The sequence below is a fragment of the Microcebus murinus genome, chromosome 4 (genome assembly GCF_040939455.1).
Source record: "Microcebus murinus isolate Inina chromosome 4, M.murinus_Inina_mat1.0, whole genome shotgun sequence".
NCBI lineage: Eukaryota > Metazoa > Chordata > Mammalia > Primates > Cheirogaleidae > Microcebus > Microcebus murinus.
In genome coordinates this window covers 92,786,695-92,813,975 of record NC_134107.1, presented here as the reverse complement: position 1 = coordinate 92,813,975, position 27,281 = coordinate 92,786,695, and the positions used below count along the sequence as shown (strand labels likewise).

Below are 27,281 nucleotides of genomic sequence, written 5' to 3'. Positions count from 1 at the left end.
GTATATAATGTTATGAGTTTGAAACAATTTTTATATAAATAAAATCTCAAGTCAGAAAGACATGTTTGCTAGACACTGTGCCCTGATTTTTCATTCTGAAATGAGGACCACCATGTCACCAAGATCATCATACCCTTGACACCTCGGACAGTGACCATCCCCCCCCCATGAGGCAAGCAAGTATAGAGTGAGGAAGGATAAGGAAGAGAAAGGATTCTACTGACATTCCTTTATTCCAGAGATTCCTTGGCAGAAGCCAGGCCTAGATGACCAGATTCCCAGGTCTTGGCGTGAGGTGGAAGGAGCTGTCTGAGTCCTCCACTGGAGCACAGGAGGGGAGCACTATGGAATCAGCCATCCAGGGAGAAGGCACATCTTCTTTTCCCATGCAGATTGAGAAGATGAGGAGTAGCCCACCAAGAGCTAGGAAAATGCCAGCAGCCCAGCCCAGGAAGAGGGCATCTCCAAACTCCCAGCGAGGTACAATCTCAGGGACACTGTCATCCCAGAAGTCTCGGATTGTGGCATGGGCCACCCAGGAGACAGGAAAGAGAGTAGTTGCTGAAGCGGATACCTCCAAAGTCCCTCCCAGGAGGCAAAGCCGCCTCTTGGATACCCATCTGATCCTGTGAGACTGGAAGCATTCAGACCCAAAGCCCGAGAGCAGAAACCCCAATAGGCCCAGCCCGTGGGAGGCCACCATGAGGATGCGGGCTACCTGGAGCTCCTGGGGCAGGGACAAGAAGGAGTCAAAGGCCTTGCACACAGTAGCGACTTCCTCCTGATTCACGCAGGTCTCCCACAGCCCCATGATCCAGGTCTCCATTTCGATCAGTTCCAGATTAAGAGTCTTCCACTGGGGCAGGGTGGTGGTGACACATGAGCAGAGCCAGCCCAAGAGGGAGAGGAGCAGCCCCCCGAGCTGGACTTTCCCACGGCAACTCCAGGGCATAGTGGCTCCCACCACAGAGGCAGAGAGAAAAAGCAGGACGGGTGGCTCAGGCGCTGGTTAGCAGGGACCACTTTTCAGAATGCTTGAGTGGAAGATCTTTCACATTTGGAGAGGGTTCTTGTTTCAGTTTTCTGGGCAGCAGCTGAAGCAGGTGTTGGCAATGTTTGGGTTTGGGGGTGTGTCCAAGAGCAGATGTGGCTGTGGATTCTGGGGGAGGGTCCCCACAAGCGGCAAAAAAGCCATACAGTCAGCCATCAATATACATTTAATGAATAAATTCGTAAAGTTAAAATCACCCCCCAGTTTTGAGATCACAGGAATGATGCTCTGGAAATATAATTGATATAATCTTTCAGGAGGGCAACAGGACTTCATGCTTTATTCTTTTATATATATGCACACTTTAACCTAGCACCTTACCTTCAGAAAATTTACCTGATTTATCATGAATACATACAAAGATTTATGGAAATGTTCATTGAAATATTGTTAATAATGATAAATTCTGGTCACTACTAGGCAGCTATTTTAAAGTGATCCTGTAGAAGAAATTTCAATGACATGAAAAATGTTTTTGATATGTTAAGTGAGAAAAGCAGGTGACCAAATAGTATGTGGAATATATAGAATGCAATTCACTTTCATCAAAAATGCATGCATGTGTGTGTACATATATGTGTGTGTATAGCACAAAATGTTAACCATGGTTATTTTTGTGGTAGGATTATGAGTAGTTTTTATTTCCTTACTTCTACTTATCTATATATTTTATAAATTTATAATTTAATATTTTTGTAAATAAAAGACCAAAAATGTTTTTTTTTTTTTTGAGACAGAGTCTCGCTTTGTTGCCCAGGCTAGAGTGAGTGCCGTGGTGTCAGCCTAGCTCACAGCAACCTCAGACTCCTGGGCTCAAGCAATTCTTCTGTCTCAGCCTCCTGAGTAGCTGGGACTACAGGCATGTGCCACCATGCCCGGCTAATTTTTTCTCTATATATTAGTTGGCCAATTAATTTCATTCTATTTATAGTAGAGACAGGGGTCTCACTCTTGCTCAGGCTGGTTTTGAACTCCTGACCTCGAGCAATCCGCCCGCCTCAGCCTCCCAGAGTGCTAGGATTACAGGCGTGAGCCACTGCGCCCAGCCTCTTTTATGTTTTATTAGAGAAAATTTCAAACATATACAAAAGTCGAGCAAATGGTATAAAGAAATCTCATATTCATCGCATCATTCAGCTTCAAAAATTATCCGCTTGCACCAATCTTGTTTCACCCACACCTGCACCCACTGTCCCCGCTTTCATGCTATTTTGAAGCACATGGGCTGCTCTTTCAAATTGTAGGCTCCTGCTGCTTTTAGAACACAATGACAAATAGTACGCAAACTTGGAAACTCTGTCTGCTTGTACTGTCCTTGGCTAGAATTGTGTGTTTGATACTTTGCTTCCTGAATACAGGTGTGTCATATATGTGTGAGCCATGATAGGTCAGGAGGAATCCTTTCAGACATTGCTCCAGATTTCCGTGCCTTTTCCTGCTGATTTGTGAAAAATCTGTGAATTGGGAGACATATAAACCATGAATGTGAACTCTGAAGGTCAGGTTAGTGGGGGAAAACAGAACACATATCACTTATTAATTTCTTTTTTTAATTCTAGTATTCATTAATTCCTGCATTCTGTGTAATTAGCAATCCCACTCCATTTCCCGTGCTTGGTCTCCTCCTTTCTCAACCTAACTCTGGCTCTTCCCTGTCTTTCCCTTGGACCTTGAGGAAAAGCCTTCACCTATCCAGTGGTCTCTGTTCAGGAAGAGACGGGGGCTTATGCAGTTGTGTGTGGGTATGTATGGATAGCTTTTCTGAGGGAAGGTCCCAGAACCTCAACTTCAAAGTATCACCTCCTTCAAGTCTCAGTTCAGATTCCTCCTTATTGTTTGTCAAAATGCAAAATTACAACAAACTTTGTTTAAAGGTCTTAATTGGCTTCATTTGTGATTCTAGAATCAGACAACACTTCATTCTAAAATGAAATAAGTGTTCTAATGGGCTGAGCAAAGGAAGTTGGTTTTATAGACAGAAAAGGGCTGAAGAAGGGAGAAACAAAGGACAAAAAGTGGATCAGTTGTTTCAAAGTTACTTTGTTTGTAAGGTGGGAACAGGGATACAGAACAATAGAAAATAAATGATTGGTTGACATCAGGTTACTTTTTTTGTGAAAATTAAAACAGGGAGCTGCATTATCATGCCTATTGAAATGGGCTTGTTTGGGGATTTGGCTATTGTCTCTCATTCTGATTTCTCATAAGGTTGGATACACAGCTTAGTTTTGGTTTGGTGAAGTTAGAACTTTAGCATGAGTGACTCCATTTTGGTTTGGTCTATGGGGCTAGTGCAAGAGCTCAGTCCAAACCAATGGCCTCCTATAAATTTCATTTGACATTGAAACTTCCATGATTCAGTCAGACTGGGTGCTCCTCTTTCAATATTTTCTCTGCCCTTTGCACTCCCATAGAGGTAAATTAAGCTTTAGTGCTTGTTACTTGCACAAACCCCTCCCAAGGCTGGAACCTAATTTTTTTTTTTTTTTTTTTTTTTTTTTTGAGACAGAGTCTCACTTTGTTGCCCAGGCTAGAGTGAGTGCCGTGGCGTCAGCCTAGCTCACAGCAACCTCAAACTCCTGGGCTCGAGTGATCCTTCTGCCTCAGCCTCCCGGGTAGCTGGGACTACAGGCATGCGCCACCATGCCCGGCTAATTTTTTATATATATATCAGTTGGCCAATTAATTTCTTTCTATTTATAGTAGAGACGGGGTCTCGCTCTTGCTCAGGCTGGTTTCGAACTCCTGACCTTGAGCAATCCGCCCGCCTCGGCCTCCCAAGAGCTAGGATTACAGGCGTGAGCCACAGCGCCCGGCCATGGAACCTAATTTTTATTTATTATTTTATATTCTTTTCCTTAAACAGTCTTCCTTCTCCCAGCAACTGTATAAGATTTATGGCCTACTAAATCTGGACCCATCCCTTACCTACCTATAAAATAGTAATTATATTTTCATATATATATATATATATATATATAAAATATATATTCACATACTCTGAATCTCCAGGCCTACCACAGTGACTACTATGTAATAATTGCTTAATAAATATGCAATACAAGTTTCCAGAAATTTCATCTGTAGGTCAGTCCTTCTTTGTCATTGAGCATTTATTATTAGTGGCATTTAGATAGAATTCAAAGTAAGGCTGACAGGTCTACCAAATAGAAATTGATTTGGTTTTCCAAGGAGAGGGCTTCCCAGAGTGTTATGGCTATCTGTAGTACTTCCTGTCTCAACCCCTGTTTCATTTCCTTGGCTCATGGTACAGGAAGCTGCTCTTGCTTTACTAGGATAAGTAGATTGTCTCACAGACACTTAAAATTTTCAGGGACTTTAGCGTCAGTGACTACTTGAAGGTCAACCCTCACAAGACACCTTTTTAAAAAAGGAAAGATAACCTTTTAAACAAAGCAGTACAGTCTGCCCTCTGCATCCTTGGATTCAACCATTCGCAGATCAAAAATATTCTGAGACCGGAGTGGTGGCAGGAGGAGTGCTTGAGCTCAGGAGTTCGAGGCTGCAGTAAGCTATGATCGCGCCACTGCACTCCAGCCTGTGTGAAAGAGTGAGACTCTGTCTCAAAAAATACAAAAAATAAAAACAACAACAACGAGAGATAATATAAATAAAAAATACAAATTGATTTGTATTAGGTTATTTGTAAACATTACACCATATTCTTTAAGGGACTTGAGCATCCGCCAAGTTTAATATGAAGGGAGTTCTGGAACAAGTACCCCTCATACTGAGGGGTATGAGGGGTACTGGTTCCAGGTACTGGAGTACCTGAGGGGTACCGGAACCAGGTACTAGTTCCTCATACTGTATATGTTTATTGCAGAAAAATAGAAAAACAAGGAAAGAGAAGAGAATAAACACCATGAGCCACCATCTAAAGAAATAATTTGGTGTACATCCTTTACATACATATGTATTAATATTTAAAAAAGAATTAAACTCTACATAGTATATTGTAAACATCTTTTTGTATGTAGTGCATTAAAATAATGAAACTTAATTTTATAAAGCTTTTGGTAAAATTGATTTGTAACCTCTACTATTAATAGAAAGTGCGAAGTATTTTTTCTAGTCCACACAGGACTGATGTTACTTATATTTACCTATGTAATATAAATATATAATGTATTACCTAGATGTAATATAAAAAGAGTGCAATTATAGGCAGCCTCTTATTTATAATGAGGAGACGCCACTTCATTGCACAACTCCAGAGGGCGCCATTCATAGATTCTGATGGCCACTGCGGTCCAGTAAGAGTGAAATGTGTAATGAAAAAAGATCGAGATGGGCTCGTTAGGTCTCTCAACTAATTTCACAGGTAAGCGGTTTGAAGTTGAGAAAGGTTCAGTTAGGACTGTTACTAGATAAAAACATTTAATTTCTTCTAGTGTTAAAAAAAAAAAACGGGCGGGAAGAGACAAGCTATTTGAAAACAGCGGAGGAGGTAAACGCGTCTCCCTACAGTTTGCCAGCTCCGGGACACCGTGGAACTCCCACCCCGGCGGCTGGCGCGGTGCCCGCTGGGAGTTGTAGTGCGGCTCTCGCCTTCCTTGTGGCGGTGTGGGCCCGGCGGGACTCGGTTTCCCGGCAGGCCGTGCGCCACGGCCGTCGGCGGGACGGGAGCTGCCGCGCTGGCTACTAGAAGCTTTCTGCGAGTCGTCTAGTCACTGTTGGTTCCTGTCTTGATCATGGCCTCGTTCGTGACAGAAGTTTTGGCACACTCGGGGAGGCTGGAGAAGGAGGATCTGGGCACCCGGATCAGCCGCCTGACCCGGCGGGTGGAGGAGATCAAGGTGAGGGCTGGGCCCCTGACTGGAAAGGGTCGCCGGGCCAGTGTGTGAGGGGACTGGAGAAAGCGGTGGGGGGCTAAGGGCAGACGGCGCGGGTACCGGCGCAGTGGGTCCTGTGGGGGGAGATTCGGGTGTAGGGCTAAGTCGGGGGCACGAGGAGAGGACTGAGAGGTGTGTGGATTGAGGAGGGAGCTTGGAGGGGAGCCCAGACAGGGGCTGGGGACTGAGGAGGCGAGGAGGCCCAGGGCTGTGGGGAGGACGAGGCGGTGGCTGGGGAGCGTGGGGGAGTGGGGTTAGGTAGGGAGGGGTGTGCCAGGGGGAGGAGGCGGAAGACTGAAGGGACGGCAGAGCGCGAGGTTCAGCTGGAAGCACCGAGGTATCTGGGGAGCGAGCGTATGAGGGGAGTAGAAAAGTGGACAGGACCCCCTTGCCCCTTATGTGAGTGTTTCCCTCTTCCATCCACTTTTCTAGTTGTTGATGAATATTATAATGTAATAGCTCTGGCAGGATCTCACCATTCTCCTCCTCAACATTAAAAGAAAAAAACCCTTTAATATATTTTTAAATGTCTTCTTCATGCCCAAACCCTTGAGGCTGTGCTGAGTGTTATAAAACATGTCAGTGATACGTACATGGACCTTGCTGCCTTAGATTGATACAAAAACAAAAAGCACATAGCCAGACACAGTTTCACTCTGTACTAACATTGTTACCTTGCCAGTATTTGCCTACACTGTAGTTGCTTTCATTTAAAATTACGTATACCACCTGCCTAAGTATGGATTTAAGGGAGCAAGTTTGGAATGCACCGTAAAGGATCTTTCCTATCTAAAAGGAAATTTATTTGTGGGCAAGCATAATTTATTCTATTACCTTTCAAAGCACTGAATAATTCAATGCAAAGTATTCAATAATTTGTTTATTAAGTTAGTTTGAATTAAAGGAGATGATGAAACTCAACTTAATTTAGGGTTTTAAGATTGGGCCCCATAAAGTTTTATAGGCAAGAAAATAGAAATGAATACATTGATTGTGACATACAGATTATGGATTTAATTTATCCATTTATTTCCTTTTCTATTTCTTATATAATTTAAATTGATAACCACAGTCTGATATAGTTCAATATGAGAAATGACTCTATTTTTCTCTTTTTCAGAATTTGTACAACTCCTGTGCACTGTTAGGATTTGGAGATCATTGTCTTTTTTTTCTTTTAATTGACAAATAGTAATTGTACATATTCATAGGGTACATAGTGATGTTTTGAATCATTGCCTTTGTGTACCCTCGTAATGTCATGGGATCCTTAAGGGTGGGAGAAATGTGTTTTTGAAAGAAATCAATTGGCCTGTTCCCACAGTCTGATTTTTTCTATTAAAATTTAAAAAAAAAAATAAAAAAAATAAAAAAAAAAAAGAAATCAATTGGCCTGGAGGGAAAGTGATTGGGTATGGGTAACTGGCAAGAAAGCTCTAACATGGAAGATACTTTATGGAAGATGAGCTGTGTATTTTTAACAGAGATCTGTACTCATCTTACTGTTTTATGTTATAATTCTTCTGTCTTATAGGGCGAAGTGTGCAATATGATTAGCAAGAAGTACAGTGAATTCCTGCCTAGCATGCAGAGTGCACAGGGTTTGGTTACCCAGGTGGATAAGTTATCTGAAGACATTGACCTGCTGAAGTCCAGGATAGAGAGTGAGGTAAGAATAACTTGTTATATTGGTTAGGTTTGTAGGGAGGCAGTTCAGCTTCCTAATTCCTAAGACAACTCAGTCTGTGCAACTTTTCAAGATCTCAGTTTCCTAATTGATAAATGGAGGTTGAACTAAATAATTGTAGGGTGCTTCAATTCTAAAATAAAAATGTTTTCCCAAACTGCAATTTAAATAACTTATTTATTATGGGAAAAAATTTTAAGTTATAATAATGTCTTACATTTGAATATCACTTTATAAATGAAAAAAGTCTTGAGATTTTATTTTCTTCATAATAAAATAAAAACAGGTGAAGCATAGAACTAGATCATTTGGCCTTTTGTCTTCTAGTTTAAATGCTTGTATCACTTAATGGCCAGCATCCTCTTAGATCTTCAGCTGGCCTCAACACATTCAATCTTCCACACAATCTTCTTTGTTTTTTGGCCTTCTTCTGGAAAATGGGTTGGTTTGCCCACCATCACCACTCTACTTCCTGTCATAAAGCCACTCTCTGGGCATACAGAGAGGCTCCTTGCCCTTCTTGTATAGTGTTACTTCATGAGCTGGTGCTTGATGTACTTCTTATGGAAAGTCTGGTGGATTTTAGAAATGTTTACCATGTTTGCATGAGTACTATCATCACAAAAAGAAGTAACCCAGTACAGAAACAGAAATATTTCCTTTATAATTTTAAAAACATTTGCACATGTATTATCTCACCAGGATTTTTCCCCTATGGTTTTCTTTTAGGAAAAGTAGGCAGTTGAAAGAAAGCATGCTATCAGAGGTTTAAACAAAGTCCAAATTTAGGTGTCTTCTATATCTATGTCTAAATTATTGCTTAGGGCTCATTAATATCCAAAATGGTGATTTTGAGGTATTCTCAAGTCTGTTTCATATGTGATGGTTATTAAAAAAGGAAAGTGAACAAATGTGTTTTTCAAAAGTTCTCTAGAAAACCAGAATCACAAGTGAAGAAGCAATAGATTAAAAGAAAATCTGTTTTACAGCCTATTAACCAATCATTGTGATTAAAAGTTTTAATAAAAATCTGTTTCTCTGCAACCCTGACATAGTTCAAAAACTAGAATGTTTTAGTAATTAGTTGAGCATTGAGTCAATAGTGCAATATTAGACTGTGCTATTAGAAACAAAGTATCTGGAACAAGGCAGTAATTGGCTCTCTATATCTTTTGCTGGCCAGATTATGGCTAGTGAGATTTAAGCAGTTCTTATTGTTGTATTTTGAAAGATGATGGTCCAGATGAAAAGGTCCAGGCCAAACACTACCATTTGAAGAACAGTGAAAAAAACTGAGCATGTTTAGCCCTGAGAGGAAACACTTTCAATATTTGAAGCCCTGTTTTATGTGAGAAAGATTCAAAGTAATAGCTCAAAAAATGGATTAGATTCAATAGGGGATGTCAGAACTTCAGTAAGTCATTTACTATATTTTTGAGCACTAACAAGGTGCCAGATACTGTAAAAGTTGCTGAATAAGATAGTTTTTTATTTCAAAGTGTGAATCTCATGCCTGATGTAGTTGAGTAAAATAGTGTGTCACAATACTAAATGGGAATAATCTAGTTAGAGAGAGGTGATGTAGCTAAGGATGGCTTCCTGTAGGAAATAGTACCCAAACCAAGACCTGAAGTGGTAGGTAGGTAGGTGACAGGGGAAGGAAGAGTGTTTTAGGTAGCCATTAGCATAAGGGTTTTAGGTAGGCAGAGAGATGTGGAGATAATGGAGAGATGTCACTTTTGAGGAGTGTTCCGTAAGACTGATGTTTAGGGAGTATGGTGGGATAGGACTTTAGATGAGATTGGAAAGGTAAGCAAGGACCTTGTATATCACATTAATAATATAGATGTTACCTTGATATCTTAGCACAGTGGAAACCATAGAGGGTTTTAAACAAGGGAGCAAAATCAGACTTGAATTTTAGGAATACCATTTTGCTTGCAGTTTGAAGAAAAGACTTGAGGGAAATGAGACTGGGATATTAGAAGGCAGTTAAAATGTTAACATGCAGTTAAAATGATCCAGGAAAAACAGGGCAGTGACATGCTGTAAAGTCAATGGCAGTGGAGATGGAGAAAATTGGGTAAATCCTACTGACATGTAAGAGGTAGGATCTTGAGGACTTGTTGATGTGGGGAGTGTAAGATGCAGAGGTTATGGATAACTGGGGAGCTAGGTCATTGATTGTTCCATTGGCTGAAATAGAGAACCTACAGAGAGAGCAGTTTTTTTTATGGGGGATGAGGAGTTTAAATTTAAGGTGTCTGTAGGATATATAAGTCCAAATGGACTAGCATAGGCAGTTGGGATTGTATTAAAGTGGAGCCTAGACTGTTGTTAAAAAAAAGAAAGAAAGAATGAAAACAAAAAGAGAAGGCCTGGCATGGTGGCTCATGCCTGTAATCTTGGCACTTTGGGAGGCTGAGGCTGAAGGATTATTTGAGGCCAGGAGTTCAAGACTAGCCTGAGCAACATAACACATGTATGGTGACACATGCCTCTAGTCCTAGCTACTTGGGAGACTGAGTCAGGAGGATCACTTGAGCCTGAGAATTGGAGGTTGCAGTGAGCTATGATGGTGCCACCGCAGCTTAGCCTGGGCAATAGAGCGAGACCCTGTCTCAAAAAAAAGAAAAAAAAAAAAGGAAAGGAAAAAAGTCACCTTGAAATGCCATGGCTCAAACAAGATACTTTTTAAAAAAATTTCAAAGTATTACAGGAGTACAAATGATTTTGGTTACAAGTATCACTTTTATAATGCTTGAGTCAGGGTTGTAAGTGTGCCCATCATTGTTCATTGTATCCATTAGGTACATTAGGTCCATTGTATCCATTGTATCCATTCATCTATTCCCTCCTCTCCCCTTCCCCCCATTGATTTCCATTGAGTTATACTTCCCTCTATGTATGTGTTTTATTTTTTAATTGTAGTAGTTCAGCAAGCAAGCTAACTCTACAATCTAAGGCCTGGCTATTCTAGTATAGTCTTTGTCAAGAACTGAAGGGGATCTGAGATTGTGAACTACTTGCAAGTCAGCAAGTTAGCCTACTATAGTTTCATGGGTTCTTGGAGAAGACATGTCTCTTGGGTGAGAGATGAAGGATAGTTTATTACAGTAGTAGCCAGAGTATCAGCATTTTTGTATCAGTGACACCAATCACAATTCCTATAGGACATTGTGCAGTGGATTGCATTAGAGAAGAGGTCTCCTGAGCTTAAGGAACCTGAATATTTTATAATTAGCAAGTATGCCTTCCTTTTGTAGGAGACACAATCTCTATCTTCCAAGGCTGCTTACTACATAGATATCCTGAAAAGATAGTCCAGAACTAAAGGCAGTCACTGTCTCATTTGCAAGATGGTGTAAAAATGTGAGAGACCTCTAAAGAATTGTCTTCCAAAAGTTTATAGAGCAGCAGCATTGGCAACTGGTAGTTCATTAGAAACGCAGGATCTAAGGCCCTAGTCCAGACATATGGAAGCAGAATCTGCATTTTAATGACATTTGCCAAGTGAAATGTATATACATTACTGTTTGAGAAACACTGCTCTTAGGGTTTTGTTGTTTGCATGATTCAGTCTGGTCTCTTCTGATGCCCAGGTTATGGCAGGAGGTTAAGGGCAAAGAGAGGGCATGGAGGAGGCACATCTATTTTCCTAAGACTCAGAGTTGGGTATACATCACTTTTGTGAACATTCTATTGGTAAGATCTTAGACACGGTCACACTCGACTGTGAAAGAGGTTAAAATATATAATTTGTTTGGATCCCATTAATATGGAAAAAAGGAAGATGGATTTTAGTGGACTGTTTGCACCTCCACCCACTCATAGACATGTTTGGAGGTTAAGAAAATGATGTGGACTTGAGATAGCAGCATTTAGTAATCGAAGCCATGGGAATGGACAAGATTGCTGAGAGAGAGTGTATCAACAGGGCTTCTCAGCCTTGACATTATTGATATTTTGGGTTGGATAATTCTTTGTTGTGGAGGTCTGTCCCATACATTGTATTATGTTAGCAGTATCTCTGGCCTCTATCCACTAGATGCCAGTAGACCTCTTTCAGTGTGACAACCAGTGTCTTCAGGCATTGCCAAATGTCCTGGGTGAAGGTGGAGCAAAATCACCCCCCGTTGAGAACCACTGGTTCAGAGTCAGAAGACAATCAGGGAGAAAGGCATATCATTATGTATGGATGGAGTGGTTAGAAGGAAAATGAAGCTCCCAAAAGAAAGTGAAAAAGGAATGGCTGGAGAACTGAGGAAAATCAGTAAAGAATGGTATCATGAACTAAGGGAAAAGAATGTTTTAGAAGGAAAGAAATAGTGTACTGTTAAATAGTTAAATACAGTCAGACACTACATAGTGAAGTTTTTATTTATTTATTTATTTATGAGACAGAGTCTCACTTTGTTGCACAGACTAGAGTAAGTGCTGTGGCATCAGCCTATCTCACAGCAACCTCAAATTCCTGGGCTCAAGCAGTCCTCCTGCCTCAGCCTCCCAAGTAGCTGGGACTATAGGCATGTGCCACCATGCCCGGCTAATTTTTTCTATATATGTTAGTTGGCCAATGAATTTCTTTCTATTTATAGTAGAGATGGGGTCTCGCTCTTGCTTAGGCTGCTTTCGAACTCCTGACCTCGAGCAATCCGCTTGCCTGGGCCTCCCAGAGTGCTAGGCATAATGAAGTTTTAGTCAGTGATGGACTGCATGCATGATGGTGGTCCCATAGGATTATGATGGAGTTGAAAAATTTGTGTTGCCTAGTAGATATCTTGATAATCCTGACTCGGACTAGGCCTTGGCTAATGTGTGTGTTTTTAACAAAAAAATTTAAAAAGTTAAAAAAAATAAAAATTTTAAAAATAGAAAAAAAGCTTATAGAATAAAGATATAAAGAAAATATTTTTGTACAGCAATATGTGTTTATATTTCAAGCTAAGTGTTATAAAAGAATCAAAAAGTTAGAAAGTTTGGAGTAAAAAATTATAGTAAGCTGAGGTTAATTTATTCTTGAAGAAAGAAAAATATTTAAAAAATAAATTTAGTGCAGCCTAAGTGTGCAGTTATATAAGTCTGCAGTAGTGTACAGTAATGCCCTAGGCTTTCACATGTACTTACCACTCACTGGCTCACCCAGAGCAACTTCTAGTCCTGCAAGCGTCATTCATGGTAACTGCCTTATTATTTTTTTTTCCTTTTATACTATATTTTTACTATACCTTTTCTATGTTTAGGTACACAAATATTTACCATTGTGTTACAGTTGCCTATAGTATTCAGTACAGTAACATGCTATATAGGTTTGTAGCCTAGGAGCAATAGGCTATCCCACATAGCCTAGGCATGCAGTAGACTATACCATTTAGGTTTGTGTAAGTACATTCTATAATCACATGATGACGAAATCACCTAATGGTGCATTTCTCAGAATGTTTTCCTATCATTTAATGACTCATGACTGTACTGGTAATGTATGCTTTGGATCTAGCAGCAAGGACTTGATTGTTTTGTTTTGTTTTGAAACAATCTTACTCTGTTGCCCAGGCTAGAGTGCTGTGGCGTCAGCCTAGCTCACAGCATCTTCAAACTCCTGGGCTCAAGCAATCCTCTTGCCTCAGCCTCCTGAGTAGCTGGGACTAAAGGCGTGCGCCACTATGCCCGGCTGATTTTTTCTATATATTTTTAGTTGTCCAACTAATTTCTTTCTATTTTTTAGTAGAGATGGGATCTTGCTCTTGCTCAGGCTGGTCTCGAACTCTGGAGCTCAAATAGTCTGCCTGCCTCAGCCTCCCAGAGTGCTAGGATTACAGGCATGAGCCACTGCGCCCAGCTTTGTTTTGTTTTTTGATAAGCACAGTTTTGGTGAAATGGTGGGGCTAGAAACCAGATCAGTGAGGTATAGAGTGAATGAAAGGTAAGAAAGTAAAGATAATGAGCACAGATCACTATTTCAAGAAAGTACATTTTATAACCTGTTATTCTATACAGATTCTGTACATTCTATAAGCTGTTTGTGAGGGGGAGGAGAGAAATAAGGAAGCTGCCGAAAAGTAGGTTGGTTGCTGAGGTGAAGGGAATTTTTTCTTAAAGATGGGGAATTTTTAACATTGAAATCTGGTGGGACAAGCCATGCACTATTAGATATCAGTCGATATACATTTCATGAATGAGTGAATAAATGAAGATGAATTAGGCAGAGGTTGAAGAGAAGAAATAATTCATGGTGTAAAGTCACTGATACAGTGGGACAGAGGGAGGTAAATTCTGCTTCAATATAAAAAATCTTTTTAATAGTTAGAGCTATCCAACTGTAGAATGAGTTATCACTTGGCAATGGGGATGCCCTTCTGGTGATCCAGGTGGATGAGTTCTCTCATGAAAGATGCCTGTGTAAATTAAGAATAGATGGTTACATGAGGATATTATGTTGATGGGAATGGGTATTTTTGCGTAGGATAAGGGTTTGGCGTAGGTGGACCTCTAAGATCTTTTCTGACTGCATTCTATGATTTTTATTCTAGTCTTTTTTTTTTTTTTTTGAGACAGTCTCGCTTTGTTGTCCAGGCTAGAGTGAGTGCCGTGGCGTCAGCCTAGCTCACAGAAACCTCAAACTCCTGGGCTCAAGTGATCCTACTGCCTTAGCCTCCCGAGTAGCTGGGACTACAGGCATGTGCCACCATGCCCGGCTAATTTTTTGTATATATATCAGTTTGCCAATTAATTTCTTTCTATTTATAGTAGAGACGGGGTCTTGCTCTTGCTCAGGCTGGTTTTGAACTCCTGACCTTGAGCAATCCGCCCACCTCAGCCTCCCAGAGAGCTAGGATTACAGGCGTGAGCCACCGCGCCTGGCCTTTATTCTAGTCTTAACTAGCATTTAAATTTCACCTTGAAGCTGGGTGTGGTGGCACTCACCTGTAGTCCCAGCTACTTGGGAGACTGAGGTGGTAGGATAGCTCAAACCCAGGATTTGAGGCCACAGTGAACTATGATCATGCCACTGCTCTCCAGCTTGGATGACAGAGCAAGACTCTGTCTCTAAAAGAAAAAAAATTCAACGTAAATTATGTTGACCTAATAAAGCTTATTGATTAGCTATAAATGTTTTGTTTCTTAGGTATGGTATAGCTTAAAAGTACTTACCTTTGATGTATGAATTAGGTCCGCCGGGATCTTCATGTATCAACTGCAGAATTTACAGACTTGAAGCAACAGTTGGAAAGAGACTCAGTTGTACTAAGTTTGCTTAAACAGCTGCAAGAGGTTAGTAAACTTGAGCTTTAGTGCTTTGGTGGTGGGAGTTACTTTTATTCTGATTGGTCTCATTCAGTGGATATCCCCTGATTATACAATGTTTTTTTTTTTCTTTGCATATTTTAAAAACAAACAAACAAATAGACTTGAAATAATAGGATGTATAAAATATTATACTTTTCAGTTTTCAACTGCTATTGAAGAATACAATTGTGCATTAACAGAGAAGAAGTATGTCGCTGCTGCTCATCGTCTAGAAGAGGTACTACTTTCTCCAAAACATGAGCAATTAATGCTCTTGTTTTTGGTACATTTTGTATTCCATGTATAGTTTATTATTATACAAATATATTCTAATTGCCCTGAGTCCAGATGGAATGTTTAACAATGATTCTATTTCGCCACTAGGCACAGAAATGCTTGAAGTTATTAAAATCTAGAAAATGCTTTGATTTAAAAATATTGAAATCTCTCAGCATGGAGCTCACAATACAGAAACAGAACATACTATATCACCTTGGAGAAGAGTGGCAGAAGCTGATTGTATGGAAGTTCCCACCATCAAAAGGTGCTGCTGACCTCAGGTGGACTGCTTTGCTTAATCTGCCTGAACCAGTTTGGTGTCTGAATATATTCTAAATATTTTGTATTGGTAGATGAGGTTTCATTTATAATCTTCCAATTCTATATTGAGTTCTTATGTTAAGCAAGATGCTTTTGTAGGACCAACTCATCTGGGTCCCTAATGTGCCCTCACCTTACTTCTTTTACATCCCTCTTTCTGTCCCTTTTCTAGGAAAGTGAGGAAAGATGATTGAGTGGTTGTGGTCCATGTAGTGAGGGTGTGCTAGAGGACATGGTAGCAGTTTGAGACCACACTGTTTCTCCTGCCTGTAGGACATACATGTTCTAATCCCAATGGTTTCTTTTGCTAGAAAGCTTAAAGGAGCTGTTCAGCCATTCTCTCTCGTGCTGAGGAAAGAAGACAGGGACAGTGGACTTATGGGTAGAGGAGGGGTTTGGCTCAAATTTTCTGAGTCCTTGGGAAAAAACTGCTGCCCAAATCATGAAATAGGGGATGTTTTGCAAGGTGAAGCAATAGGATTACTCTGGCCCTGGCTTTAATTTATGCTACTTGGCTCAGCCCTTCTGCCCACCTCTGGGTGTGAGTCCTCCTTGATATGTTGTTTGCTTTGGAAGTAAAACTTCAGTGGGTGTGTGTAAAGGTCATGCTATAATACCTGGTGTATTTTCCAAAACTGGATCTTGAAATTCAGTGTATTTCAAGGGAAATCTTACAGTCTCCCACCTGCTCCTTTTCCTATATCTACTTTGGCCTCCAAATACATTGTGGTTGTATGTGTGTACATAGATACACATACACTGGGTCTGAACTTTCCAGTTATATGAAATGCCAATGTCTAGCCTGTTTCTTGTTCTAGAACTTCTAGACAGGATTCAGTACTATTCTTAATTGCTTTTACTTATTGGATTTAAAAGAAAATATCAAGGCTGGGCGTGGTGGCTGACGCGTGTAATCTTAGCACTCTGGAAGGCCGAGGCAGGAGAATCGCTTGAGCTCAGGAGTTTGAGACCTGCCTCAGCAAGAGCAAGACCCCATCTCTGCTAAAAATAGGAAAAAATAGCCAGGCATGATGATGCACGCCTATAGTCCCAGCTCCTTGGAAAGCTGAGGAGTGTCTGAGCTCAGGAGGTTGAGGTTGCTGTGAGCTAGGCTGACACCATGGCACTCTAGCCTAGGTAACATAGTGAGACTCTGTCTCAGAAAAAAAAAAAAATCAAGAGCCAGCATGATGAATCTTCCTTCTTTCCCCCTCTAGAGTAAAATAACTCATTAATTTTTTACAAATACATCATGTATGTTTGTACATAGATAACACATACACATAATGTGTATGTATATTGGGTATTTTGAAGAGTGTAATCTAGAAAATTTTAGATTCTATTCCAACTAGACTGTAAATTAAGAGAAGATGGCAGGTGTGTGGAATTCTTTGTTGTATTATAGCACACACTACCATTTAAACTTTGGCAGAAAGAATATGAAAGAGGAGATCTATGAAACTAAGACCTCAGTTTTTATTTCTTTCCTTCATTCACTTATTCAATACATATTTAGTGGCCGGGTACAATGGCTCATGCGTGTAATCCCAGGCTTTGGGAGGCCACAGTGGGAGGATTGCTTGAGGGCATGAGTTTGAGACCAGCCTGACCAATATAGTGAGACCCTGTCTCTACAAAACAAATTAAAAATTACTCTGGAGGCCAAGACAGGCGGATTGTTTGAGCTCAGGAGTTCGAGACCAGCCTGAGCAAGAACAAGATCCCATCTCTACTTTAAAAAAAAAAAAATAGAAAGAAATTAGCTGGACAACTAAAAAATACATAGAAAAAAATTAGCTACATGCCTGTAGTCCTAGCTACTCGGGAGGCTGAAGCAGAAGGATCACTTGAGCCCAGGAGTTTGAAGTTGCTGTGAGCTAGGCTGATGCCACGGCACTCACTCTAGCCGGGGCAACAGAGTGAGACACTGTCTCAAGAAAAAAAAAAAAAATTAAAAATTAGCCAGGCATGGTGGCACATGCCTGTAGTCTTAGTTCCTCAGAGGCTGAAGCAGGAGGATCACTTGAGGCCAGGAGTTGAGCTTACAGTGTGCTGTGATTGTGCCACTGCACTCCAGCTTGGGCAACAGAGTGTGACCCTGTCTCTAAAAAAATTAAAAAACAAAACAAAACAAACATATTTAGTAAGGATTTCTTGTAGACACACCATCTCTTTAGTACTTAGTTTGATTCTTTGAATGTGCCAATAAAAGTCATTTTCTGTTTTAAAGTGATACCAAGGACATAATATGTCATACTATTTGCTTGCATTAGAAGTATATTATAATAAGACTACATTGGGAATCTCAGTAAAGAATGGGCTTCGAGGAATAGAAGTGGAAACATTTTGTACTGCTGAGATAGCTGATATTTTCTCCCCTTTTTCTTAGATACCAGCAGTTTAGAATCTTGCCTACAAACGGAACTTCATTTATGCACTGAACAATCCCAGAAAGAGGAGAAGACCCCTATGCCACCCATCAGTTCTGTCCTGTTGGCCTTTTCTATTCTTGGAGAACTACACACCAAGCTTAAATCATTTGGTAAAGCATGTTACTTTGTTTCATTTACGTGAAGTGTTAGAAGGCCCAGTGTTAAAGGGCTGACAGAAAAGATTATAAAATATTCTCTGGAGAGTACTAATATAGAGTTTGGCCTCTTGATTCATCAAAGGGAATTGTCATAAGTATTACCCTTTTTATTAAGGGCTGGAATCCTTTCTTTAAAAAAGAAACTAGTTCCTGTTAATTTTATTTGTTTGTTTTTGAATAATTCAAATAAAAATCTATAGACGATCTGGAAAACTTCAGTAGGAAAAACTGGAAAAACTATAGTGCATAATAGTGTGTAATGTTATAGTATATGTATTTTGGTTCGGCTTGGAGATCTATATTCTTTTTGGTCATGCTACTTTTTAGAACTCTCTTCTAGTGATTTTTGATGAGTGTTCATATGATTTTTCAGGTCAGATGCTGCTGAAGTATATCCTTAGGCCTCTGGCATCTTGCCCATTTCTTTATGCTGCGATAGAAAACCAGCCTAACATAGTTATTGTTCGTTTTGAATCTGTAATGACTGACTTAGAACATCCATCACCATCTGAAGTTTTTGCAAAGATCAGACTGGTACTGGAAGTGCTCCAGAAACAGCTTTTAGGTATGTATCCCCAAGGCAGTGCTTTTATATTTTGGTAAAGTAAATAGTGTTTTTAAAAGTAAATATTATTTTAAAGTCAAAATGCCCATAATGTGACTGAAGGGGAGATCAGGAGTAAATTGTGCCATAGGAGCATTGATTACATTCTTGTTTCCTCCCTACTTTGTCTTCCTTTTCTGTCCTATATTGACAAGTAGATCATCAGTGGTACCCCAGATTCTGTATTTGTAATTTTATTTTAGTTGAATTCTAGCATGTATTTCTCTCACTGGACTTCTAGTAGCATCACATTTTGGGACTCTTGCTTTAATTATAGAAATAGAAATGCACCAAGTGCTGTTTTATGTATTTGAATGAGAAAAATCTCTATTAATCTGATATCAACAAATGAGGTTTAATATAGAAAATAAATTACATTCCAACTCAGCCTGTTGGTTAGATATTTACATATTCACACTAGAAACAGCCAGTTTCTGTTGCTTGAATAATTTTTTTTGGTTGTTATACTATTAAAAAAAGTTTCTTTTGGTGTTTTATTTTAATACTGTTGTTTTTTAGTCTATTTGACTTAACCTTTTTAGTGATTTTCTCAGTTGTCTTGTTAAACAGTCCAGCCAACCATTCTTGCTGTGGGAAAAAATAAATGTTGCTACTGTTTGTAGGCCTTCCTGGCAGCCACTATTTACTTACATAAAAATATATGTAAAGCAAGGAATTCTTTTTATAGTTTTTTTTTTTTTTTAAATGAGAACAGGAGAAAAATTCTTAAGGGCTTATACGAACTTCAGAAATCCAAGATAGTTTCTCTTGTTCTCAAATCCTTTCCTTAGAGAAAAATACAAATTCTGGGAGGCCAAGGCAGGAGTATTGTTTGAAGCCAGAAGTTCGGCACCAGTTTAAGCAAGTGTGAGACTCTGTTTCTACAAAAAGTAGGAAAATTAGCTGGGTGTGATGATGCATACCTGTTTTCCCATCTACACAGGAGGCTGAGGCAAGAGGATCGCTTGAGCTCAGATGTTCGAGGTTGCAGTGAGCTCTGATTAGGCCATTGCACTCCTGCCTGGGTGACAGAGCAAGACTTTGTCTCGAAAAATAACATAAAATAAATATAGCATCCAAGGATTAGAAGGACTAAATTGGAATGCTATTGGAATAAAGCATCCAAGGATTAGAAGGACTTGGAGAGATGATTCAGTCCAAATATCTCTGATGCTTGAATCTCCTGTATAACATCCCATCAACTGGTCATATAGCCAACCTGAACACCCTGAGAGAGAGGGAACTCACTTTCTTTTAAGGCATTTTATTGTGCCTCTGGGCAACTCTGAATACTAGGAAGCATTTTGTTTTGTTTTGGTTTTTAAAACTCACATCTCCTATCTATAACAAATTCCATTACCAAAATGTCCATTTTGCAAATTAAATCTTTAGAGTAGTTGTTTATATAGTTTGTTCAAAATATATTACCCTGTAATATATATTTTATTGATGTGATTTCTGTTGTATGAAGGCTTACAGTACAAGTCTAATTTCTATTACACATGAATTTTCAAATTCTTTACAGTAGCTATTATTTTCCCCAATATAAACATCCAGAGGTTTTTTTGAATGACATAATTTTTTTTTTTTTAAGAGACATGGTTTTGCTCTGTCACCCAGACTGTAATACAGTCATTTGATCTTAACTCATTGTAGTTTTTTTTTTCGAGACAATGTCTCATTCTGTTGCCTGGGCTAAAGTGCCATGGTGTTAGCCTAGCTCACAGCAACCTCAAACTCCTGGGCTCAAGCAATCCTCCTGCCTCAGCCTCCCGAGTAGCTGGGACTACAGGCATGCGCCACCATGCCCGGCTAATTTTTTCTATGTATTTTAGTTGGCCAATTAATTTCTTTCTAGTTTTAGTAGAGACGGGGTCTCACCCTTGCTCACGCTGGTTTTGAACTCCTGGCCTTGAGTGATCCTCCCGCCTTGGCCTCCCAGAGTGCTAGGATTACAGACGTGAGCCACTGTAGCCATTGTAGTTTTGATCACAGCTGATTGTAACATTGAACTCCTGGACTCAAGTGATCCTCCCACCTTAGACTCCTGAGTAACTAGGACTACAGGCACATGCCACCATGCCTGGCTAATTTGTGTTTTAAAAATTTTGTATATATGGAGTCTTGCTGTGTTGCCTAGGTTGGTCTCAAACTCCTGGGATCAAGTGATCCTCCCATCTTGGCCTCTTAAAGTGCTGGATTATAGGCTTGAGCTACCATGCCTGGCCTGAATGGTATAATTTTAAGTTCCCCTCATATTCATTGCTCTTCTAGTGTTGGCAGGTTTGTTTTTTTCTGAAGCTCCCCTTATCTTGAAGATGGCCTTCTCTCTGTGTCCTTATATGGATTTTTTGTTTTGTACTCTTCTATCTTGGTGTGTCTTCCTCTTCTTATTAGGACCTCAGTCATATTGGATCGGGACCCTGCCCTATGACTTCATTTAAGTTTAATTACCTCTTTAAAGGCCCTCTAGGCATAACTCAGAGATATTGGAGTTTCAGTTTTAAACACATTGCAATAAAGTGAATATGGCAATAGAATGAGTCACACAAATTTTTTGGTTTCCAGTATATGTAAAAGTTATGTTTATACTCTACTGTAGTCTATTCAGTGTGCAATATCATTGTCTAAAAAAATGTAATATCTTAATTAAAAAATACTTTATTGCTAAAAAATGCTAATAATCATTTTTTGATATTATCATTTGATGAATCATAATTTTTTTGCTGATGGAGGGTATTGCCTTGATGTTGATGCCTGCTGACTGATTTGGGGGGTGGTCGCTGAAGGTTGGGGTAGCTGTGGCAATTTTTTAAAATAAGACAACAAGGAAGTTTGCCTCATCAATTGACTTTCTTTCACAAAAGGTTTCTCAGTAACATGCAATGCTGCTTGATAGCATTTTACCCACAGAACTTTTTTCAAAATTGAAGTCAATCCTCTCTCCCGGCCACTGTTTTATCAACTGAATTTATGGAATATTCTAAATCCTTTGTTGTCATTTCAACAGTGTTCACAGCTTCTTCACCAGCAGTAGATTCTATCTCAAGAAACCATTTTATTTGCTCATTCCTAAGAAGAAACTCCTCATTTGTTCAAGTTTTATCATGAGATTGTAGCAATTTATTCATGACTTCAGGCTCTACATTTTTTAATTCTATTAGTCTTGCCATTTCTACCACATGTGCAGTGATTTCCTCTATTGAAGTCTCAAACCCCTCAAAATCATCCATGAGGGGTAGAATCAACTTCTTCCAAACTCTGTTAATATTGCTATTTTGACCTCCTCCCATGAATCACAAATGTTCTTAATGGCATTTAGAATGGTGAATCCTTTCTAGAAGGTTTTCAGTTTACTTTGCCCAGAGCCATCAGAGGAATCACCATCTATGGCAATTTATAGCCTTATAAAATGTATTTCTTAAATAGTAAGACTTGGAAGTTAATATTACACCTTGATTCGTAGGCTGCAGAATGGGTGTTGTGTTAGCAGGCATGAAACATTAATCTCTTTGTGTGTCTCCATCAGAGCTCTTGAGTGACCAGGTGCATTGTCAATGAATGGTAATATTTTGAAAGGAATCCTTTTTTCTGAGCAATAGATCTCAACAATGGGCTTACAATATCCAATAAACTGTGTTGTTACAGATGTGCTGTCATCCAGGCTTTGTTGTTCCATTTCTAGAGCACAGGCAGAGTGGATTTAGCATAGTTCTTAAGAGCCCTAGGAGTTTTAGAATGGTCAGTGAACAATGGTTTCAACTTAAAGTTACCAGCTGCATTAGCCCCTCCTAACAAGAGGGTCAGCCTGCCCTTTGAAGCTTTGAAGCCAGGCGTTGACTTTTTCTCCCTAGCTATGAAAGTCCTAGATGATGTCTTCTATTAGGCTGTAATGTCTATGTTGAAAAATATGTTAATGCAACCTCTTGATCAACTATCTTAGCTAGATCTTCTGGATAACTTTCTGCACCTTTTATATGAGCACTTGCTGCTTCACCTTCCACATTTGTCACGGAGGCAGCTTCTTGCCCTCAATCTCAGGAACCAACTTCTAGCTCTAAACTTTTCTTCTGCACTTACTCACCTCTCTGAGCCTCCATAGAATTGAAGAGAGTTAGTTAGGCTTTGATTAAGGGAATGTTGTGGCTAGTTTTTTTGGGTTTTTGTTTGTTTGTTTGTTTTCTTTTTAGCCCCTTATATAAGCCATGGCAGTTGTGGCTGGTTTGATCTTCTGTCAAGACCACTAAAACTTTCTCCATATCATAAATAAAGTGGTTTTGCTTTCTTATCATTTGTATATCCTAAAATAATATTTTAATTCCTTTTAGGAACTAACTTTTCCTTTGCTTTCATAACTTGGCTGTTTGGTACAGAGGCTTAGCTTTTGGCTTGTTTGAGCTTTTGACATGCCTTCATCACTAAGCCTTACCATTTCTAGCTTTTAATATAAAGTGAGAGATATTTGACTCTTCCTTTCACTTGAACACTTAGAAGCCATTGTAGGGTTATTAGTTGGCCTAATTTCAATATTGTTGTGTCTCAGGGAATAGGGAGGCCTTAGGAAATAGAGAGAGATGGGAGGAGGAATTGAGGGAGGGCAGCAGATGAGGGGGAAACAGAGGGAAGGGGATTTGGGGAACAGCTGGTTGGTGAAGCAGTGAGAACACACACAACATTTATTAAGTTCACTATCTTACATGGGCACAGTTCATGGCACTTCAGAATAATTACAATGATAACATTAAAGGTCACTGATCACAGATCATTGTAACACATACAGTAATAATGAAAAAAGTTTGAAATATTGTGAGAATTACCAAAATGTGATAGAGACATGAAGTGAGCACATGCTATTGGAAAAATTACACCAATAGACTGGCTTAATGCATGGTTGCTGCAAACCTTCAATATATTTAAAAAAACAAAACAAAAGACTCAAAACAATATAGTATCTGCTATAACTTGTGCTATATCCGTAAAATATTCAAATAAACACATTATAATGTTACTTTAGTGCATACAAAAAAAATCATTGGAATGGAATCAATCTGTTTATACCCATTGGATTGGCAATGTGTTATGTGAAATATTAGAAATGACATTTGTGCCTGATATGTGTGTAACAATGCAACAGTAATGTCTTATGCAATGTAATGGTTACAGTGAAAGGTAGTTATATTAAAATATTGAAATTGTGCTTAACAGAAAAGTATTTTTCATTGTGTTTTTTTAAAAAAATTTTTTTAAATTTAAAACTTACAGAGAAGCCTGGCTAGCTCTGGCAGTAAAGCATGGGCCTCTTAAAACCTACAGAGAGATACCATGTATCCTTCACCCATTTTTTTCCAATGTTAACATCTTGCATAACTATAGTACAATATCAAAATCAGGAAATTGACATTGATACAATTCACAGAGTTTTGTAGATTTTATCAGTTTTGCATGTATTTGTGTGTGTGTGTGTGTGTATGTGTAGTACTATTCAATTTTACCATGTGTGGATTCATGTAACTACCACTATAATCAAGATATAGAACTATTCCATCACCACAAGGCTTCCTTGTGCTACCCCATTATAACCACATACCCCTGCTTCATTTTATATCTTTAAATTAATTAAAATTTTAAAAATGTTTGTTTCTTAGTCACACTAACCACAATTTAAGTGCTCCGTAGCAAAATATGGCTAGTGGCTACCATATTTGCTAATGAAAGCCTAGATTTTAGACATTGCTAGGTATCTTAAGGCTATGAGATACGGTCACTTTCTTCTAAGGCTCTTAACTTCCTAAGATCTTTCTTGGTGAATCAGAATTAGGTTCAAAATAGTTGGTCCCTTTTATGATTCCTCTTCCTTCCACATTCTTTGTTATTTAATTCATTTATAGGATATTCTAAACATCCCCAAAATGTGTTAGAAAAAAGCACCATAAGATATATTATAGAGGAGGTATTGAAATACTCTGGTAGACTAGATATTATGTTTTAAAGTAAGATGCTTGTTGATATTTTACTTTGGATAAACACTCAGATCCTATGCAGAGATGAAAAAAATGTGTTTATTCATTATTAAAGAAGTGCGATTTTAAACTAGTTTCAAATTGGAATGAAGAACTTCTGAGTACTTGTCATATAATCAGATCAGTAGCTAACAGAAGATGATTATAATGTAGATGGCTTAATACCTTATTGTTATAGAGTACAGGCGGTAATATAGTACAGACAATTCATTTGAGCAGTGAAAATAAAATAATAATAATTGTGTGTCATGCTTTGTCCCACGCAGTCAGTTGAGATGGCTGTAGAATTATCTGTGCTGTTTTATTCCTCCTCATCTTAAAATTAAAGAATTCTAGAAAACTAGGGAACTGAATATATCAGGACTATGAATTGTTTCTTATTTAAAACCTTTTCTTTTGAATTCAGATTTGCCACTTGACACTGACCTAGAAAATGAAAAAACACCTACGATCATATTGGCTGAGATGCTTGGTGATGTGATCTGGGAGGACTTATCTGAGTGCCTTATCAAAAACTGTTTGGTTTATTCTATTCCAACAAATAGCAGCAAGTTACAGCAATATGAAGAGGTAAAGAGGGGAGATGTTACAGAAGGTTTTTAGACACTGTTAATTTCTGTTGTTGTCTTTTGTTTTTTCCTTGGAGATCTTTTGCTTTTTAGTTATACATTTAGGAAAATTACTAATAAGGAATGGAAGCAACTTCATTTTTGTCCTGACTGCCTACCTCTTTGGGGAAGTTTGTTTTCTTTTCTTTTTTGTTTTTTATTTGTTTTGAGACAGAGTCTCGCTTTGTTGCCCAGGCTAGAGTGAGTGCTGTGGCATCGGCCTAGCTCATAGCAACCTCAAACTCCTGGGCTCAAGCAATCCTCCTGCCTCAGCCTCCCGAGTAGCTGGGACTACAGGCATGCGCCACCATGCCTGGCTAATTTTTTCTATATATATTAGTTGGCCAATTAATTTCTTTCTATTTATAGTAGAGATGGGGTCTTGCTCTTGCTCAGGCTGGTTTCGAACTTCGGACCTTGAGCAATCCACCTGCCTCAGCCTCCCAGAGTGCTAGAATTACAGGCGTGAGCCACCACGCCTGGCCTGTTTTCTTATTAATTATATTTTCTTTATTCTTTTAAATGTTTCCTTGAATGATAAAATTAACATATTTATTTTAAAGGTCTTTGTACCTTTACTTAGCAGAGTCTGAAAGTTCTGTTGAAGATATTCTTCCTAATGAATTTAAGGCTAGAAAAATGTATAATATTTTTATACCTAGTAATTGATGTTCCGTTCTAAAACTTAAATAACCAGTTTGATCCTTGTTCTTTTTCAGTCATTGGATTTGAAATTTTAATATTGAAATAGGATGTACGTATATAATTCTTTTCTTTTTTTTGTCTTATATTTCTCAGATCATACAGTCCACTGAAGAATTTGAAAATGCCCTGAAGGAGATGAGGTTTTTAAAAGGAGATACTACAGATTTGTTGAAATATGCCCGTAACATCAATTCTCATTTTGCTAACAAGAAGTGCCAGGATGTGATTGTGGCGGCCAGAAACCTAATGACCTCTGAAATTCACAACACTGTAAAGGTACTAGGGCAGTGGTCCCCAGCCTTTTTGGCATCAGGGACCAGTTTCACAGAAGACAATTTTTCCACAGATGTGGTGTGGGGGGATGGTTTTGGGATGATTCAATGTATTACATTTATTGTGCAGTCAGACCTCTCTGCTAATGATAGTCTGTATTTGAAGCTGCTCCCTAGTGCTAGCATCACCATCTCACCTCCACCTCAGTTCATCAGGCATTAGATTCTTATAAGGAGTGTGCAACCTAGATCCCTTGCATGTATGCAGAGTTTACAGTAGAGTTTGTGCTCCTATGAACATCTAATACTGTGGCTGTCCAGGAGGTGGAGCTTATATGGTGATGTCATCGATGGGGAGTGGCTGTAAATACAGGTGAAACTTCACTCACTCACTCATCTGCTCAACCTCTTGCTGTGTGGCCCAGTTCCTAACAGGTCACAGACTGATAGGATCCATGGCCCCAGGGAGTTGGGGACCACAGTATTAGCATTATGTTACATTGTATTTAGGAAGCAGCTCATTTTTGAATTTTATATGGTAAAGTGGAAGAGAGCCTGACAGTTGCTGAATTCACTGTTGAATTACTAATCTTCTGAGCATTAGTTTTGTCTTCTTTAAAAATGGTCCTAATAACCACCTCTTTCATTATAAATTGAAAAAGTCTACATAAATGTAATGGATCACTAATGTTGAAATTAGACAGTAGACTATTCTCATCTTTATTACTCAAGGCTTTTGTACATATTTTTGTGACCAGTAAACTTGAATTTTATTATATCTAGAGATTATATCCTGTTGTGAAAATGTTGACTTCATCTCCTAGGCTGGTAAAGGGACTAATTTTGAAGCTAAAATAATAAAACAAGTAAGCAAAAAGATAGGATATAAATAATTACCTATAAAGTAAGTGGACTAATTAATTTGTACTGAGGGTATTTTACCCCCTTGATCTTAGATAATTTTGTGTATTTTCTTTTTGGTTTTCTTCATATCTTACGTA

At 39.0% G+C, this 27,281-nt stretch overlaps 2 protein-coding genes across 2 annotated transcripts in view; one reads left to right on the top strand and one right to left on the bottom strand.

Moving 5' to 3' along the window:
* Positions 1 to 262: 262 nt before the first annotated feature.
* Positions 263 to 952, bottom strand: CLDN25 (claudin 25). The gene has a single exon (XM_012753306.2). The coding sequence runs from the start codon at positions 950 to 952 to the stop codon at positions 263 to 265; it is 690 nt and encodes a 229-aa protein (XP_012608760.2).
* A 4,732-nt stretch (positions 953 to 5,684) lies between these two features.
* Positions 5,685 to 27,281, top strand: part of ZW10 (zw10 kinetochore protein) — a 39,256-nt gene continuing 17,659 nt past the window's right edge. The window contains exons 1-9 of the mRNA XM_012753309.3: positions 5,685 to 5,871; positions 7,442 to 7,576; positions 14,765 to 14,866; positions 15,042 to 15,119; positions 15,266 to 15,425; positions 17,871 to 18,023; positions 18,445 to 18,636; positions 25,102 to 25,265; positions 26,102 to 26,284. Of these exons, the coding sequence (XP_012608763.2) occupies positions 5,767 to 5,871; positions 7,442 to 7,576; positions 14,765 to 14,866; positions 15,042 to 15,119; positions 15,266 to 15,425; positions 17,871 to 18,023; positions 18,445 to 18,636; positions 25,102 to 25,265; positions 26,102 to 26,284 (1,272 nt within the window). The 5' untranslated portion in view covers positions 5,685 to 5,766. The remainder of the gene's footprint in view (positions 5,872 to 7,441; positions 7,577 to 14,764; positions 14,867 to 15,041; positions 15,120 to 15,265; positions 15,426 to 17,870; positions 18,024 to 18,444; positions 18,637 to 25,101; positions 25,266 to 26,101; positions 26,285 to 27,281) is intronic.

Excerpts from the sequence above, each read along its gene's own strand:
- CLDN25 (XM_012753306.2), bottom strand. The coding sequence starts at position 952 with ATGCCCTGGAGTTGCCGTGGGAAAGTCCAGCTCGGGGGGCTGCTCCTC.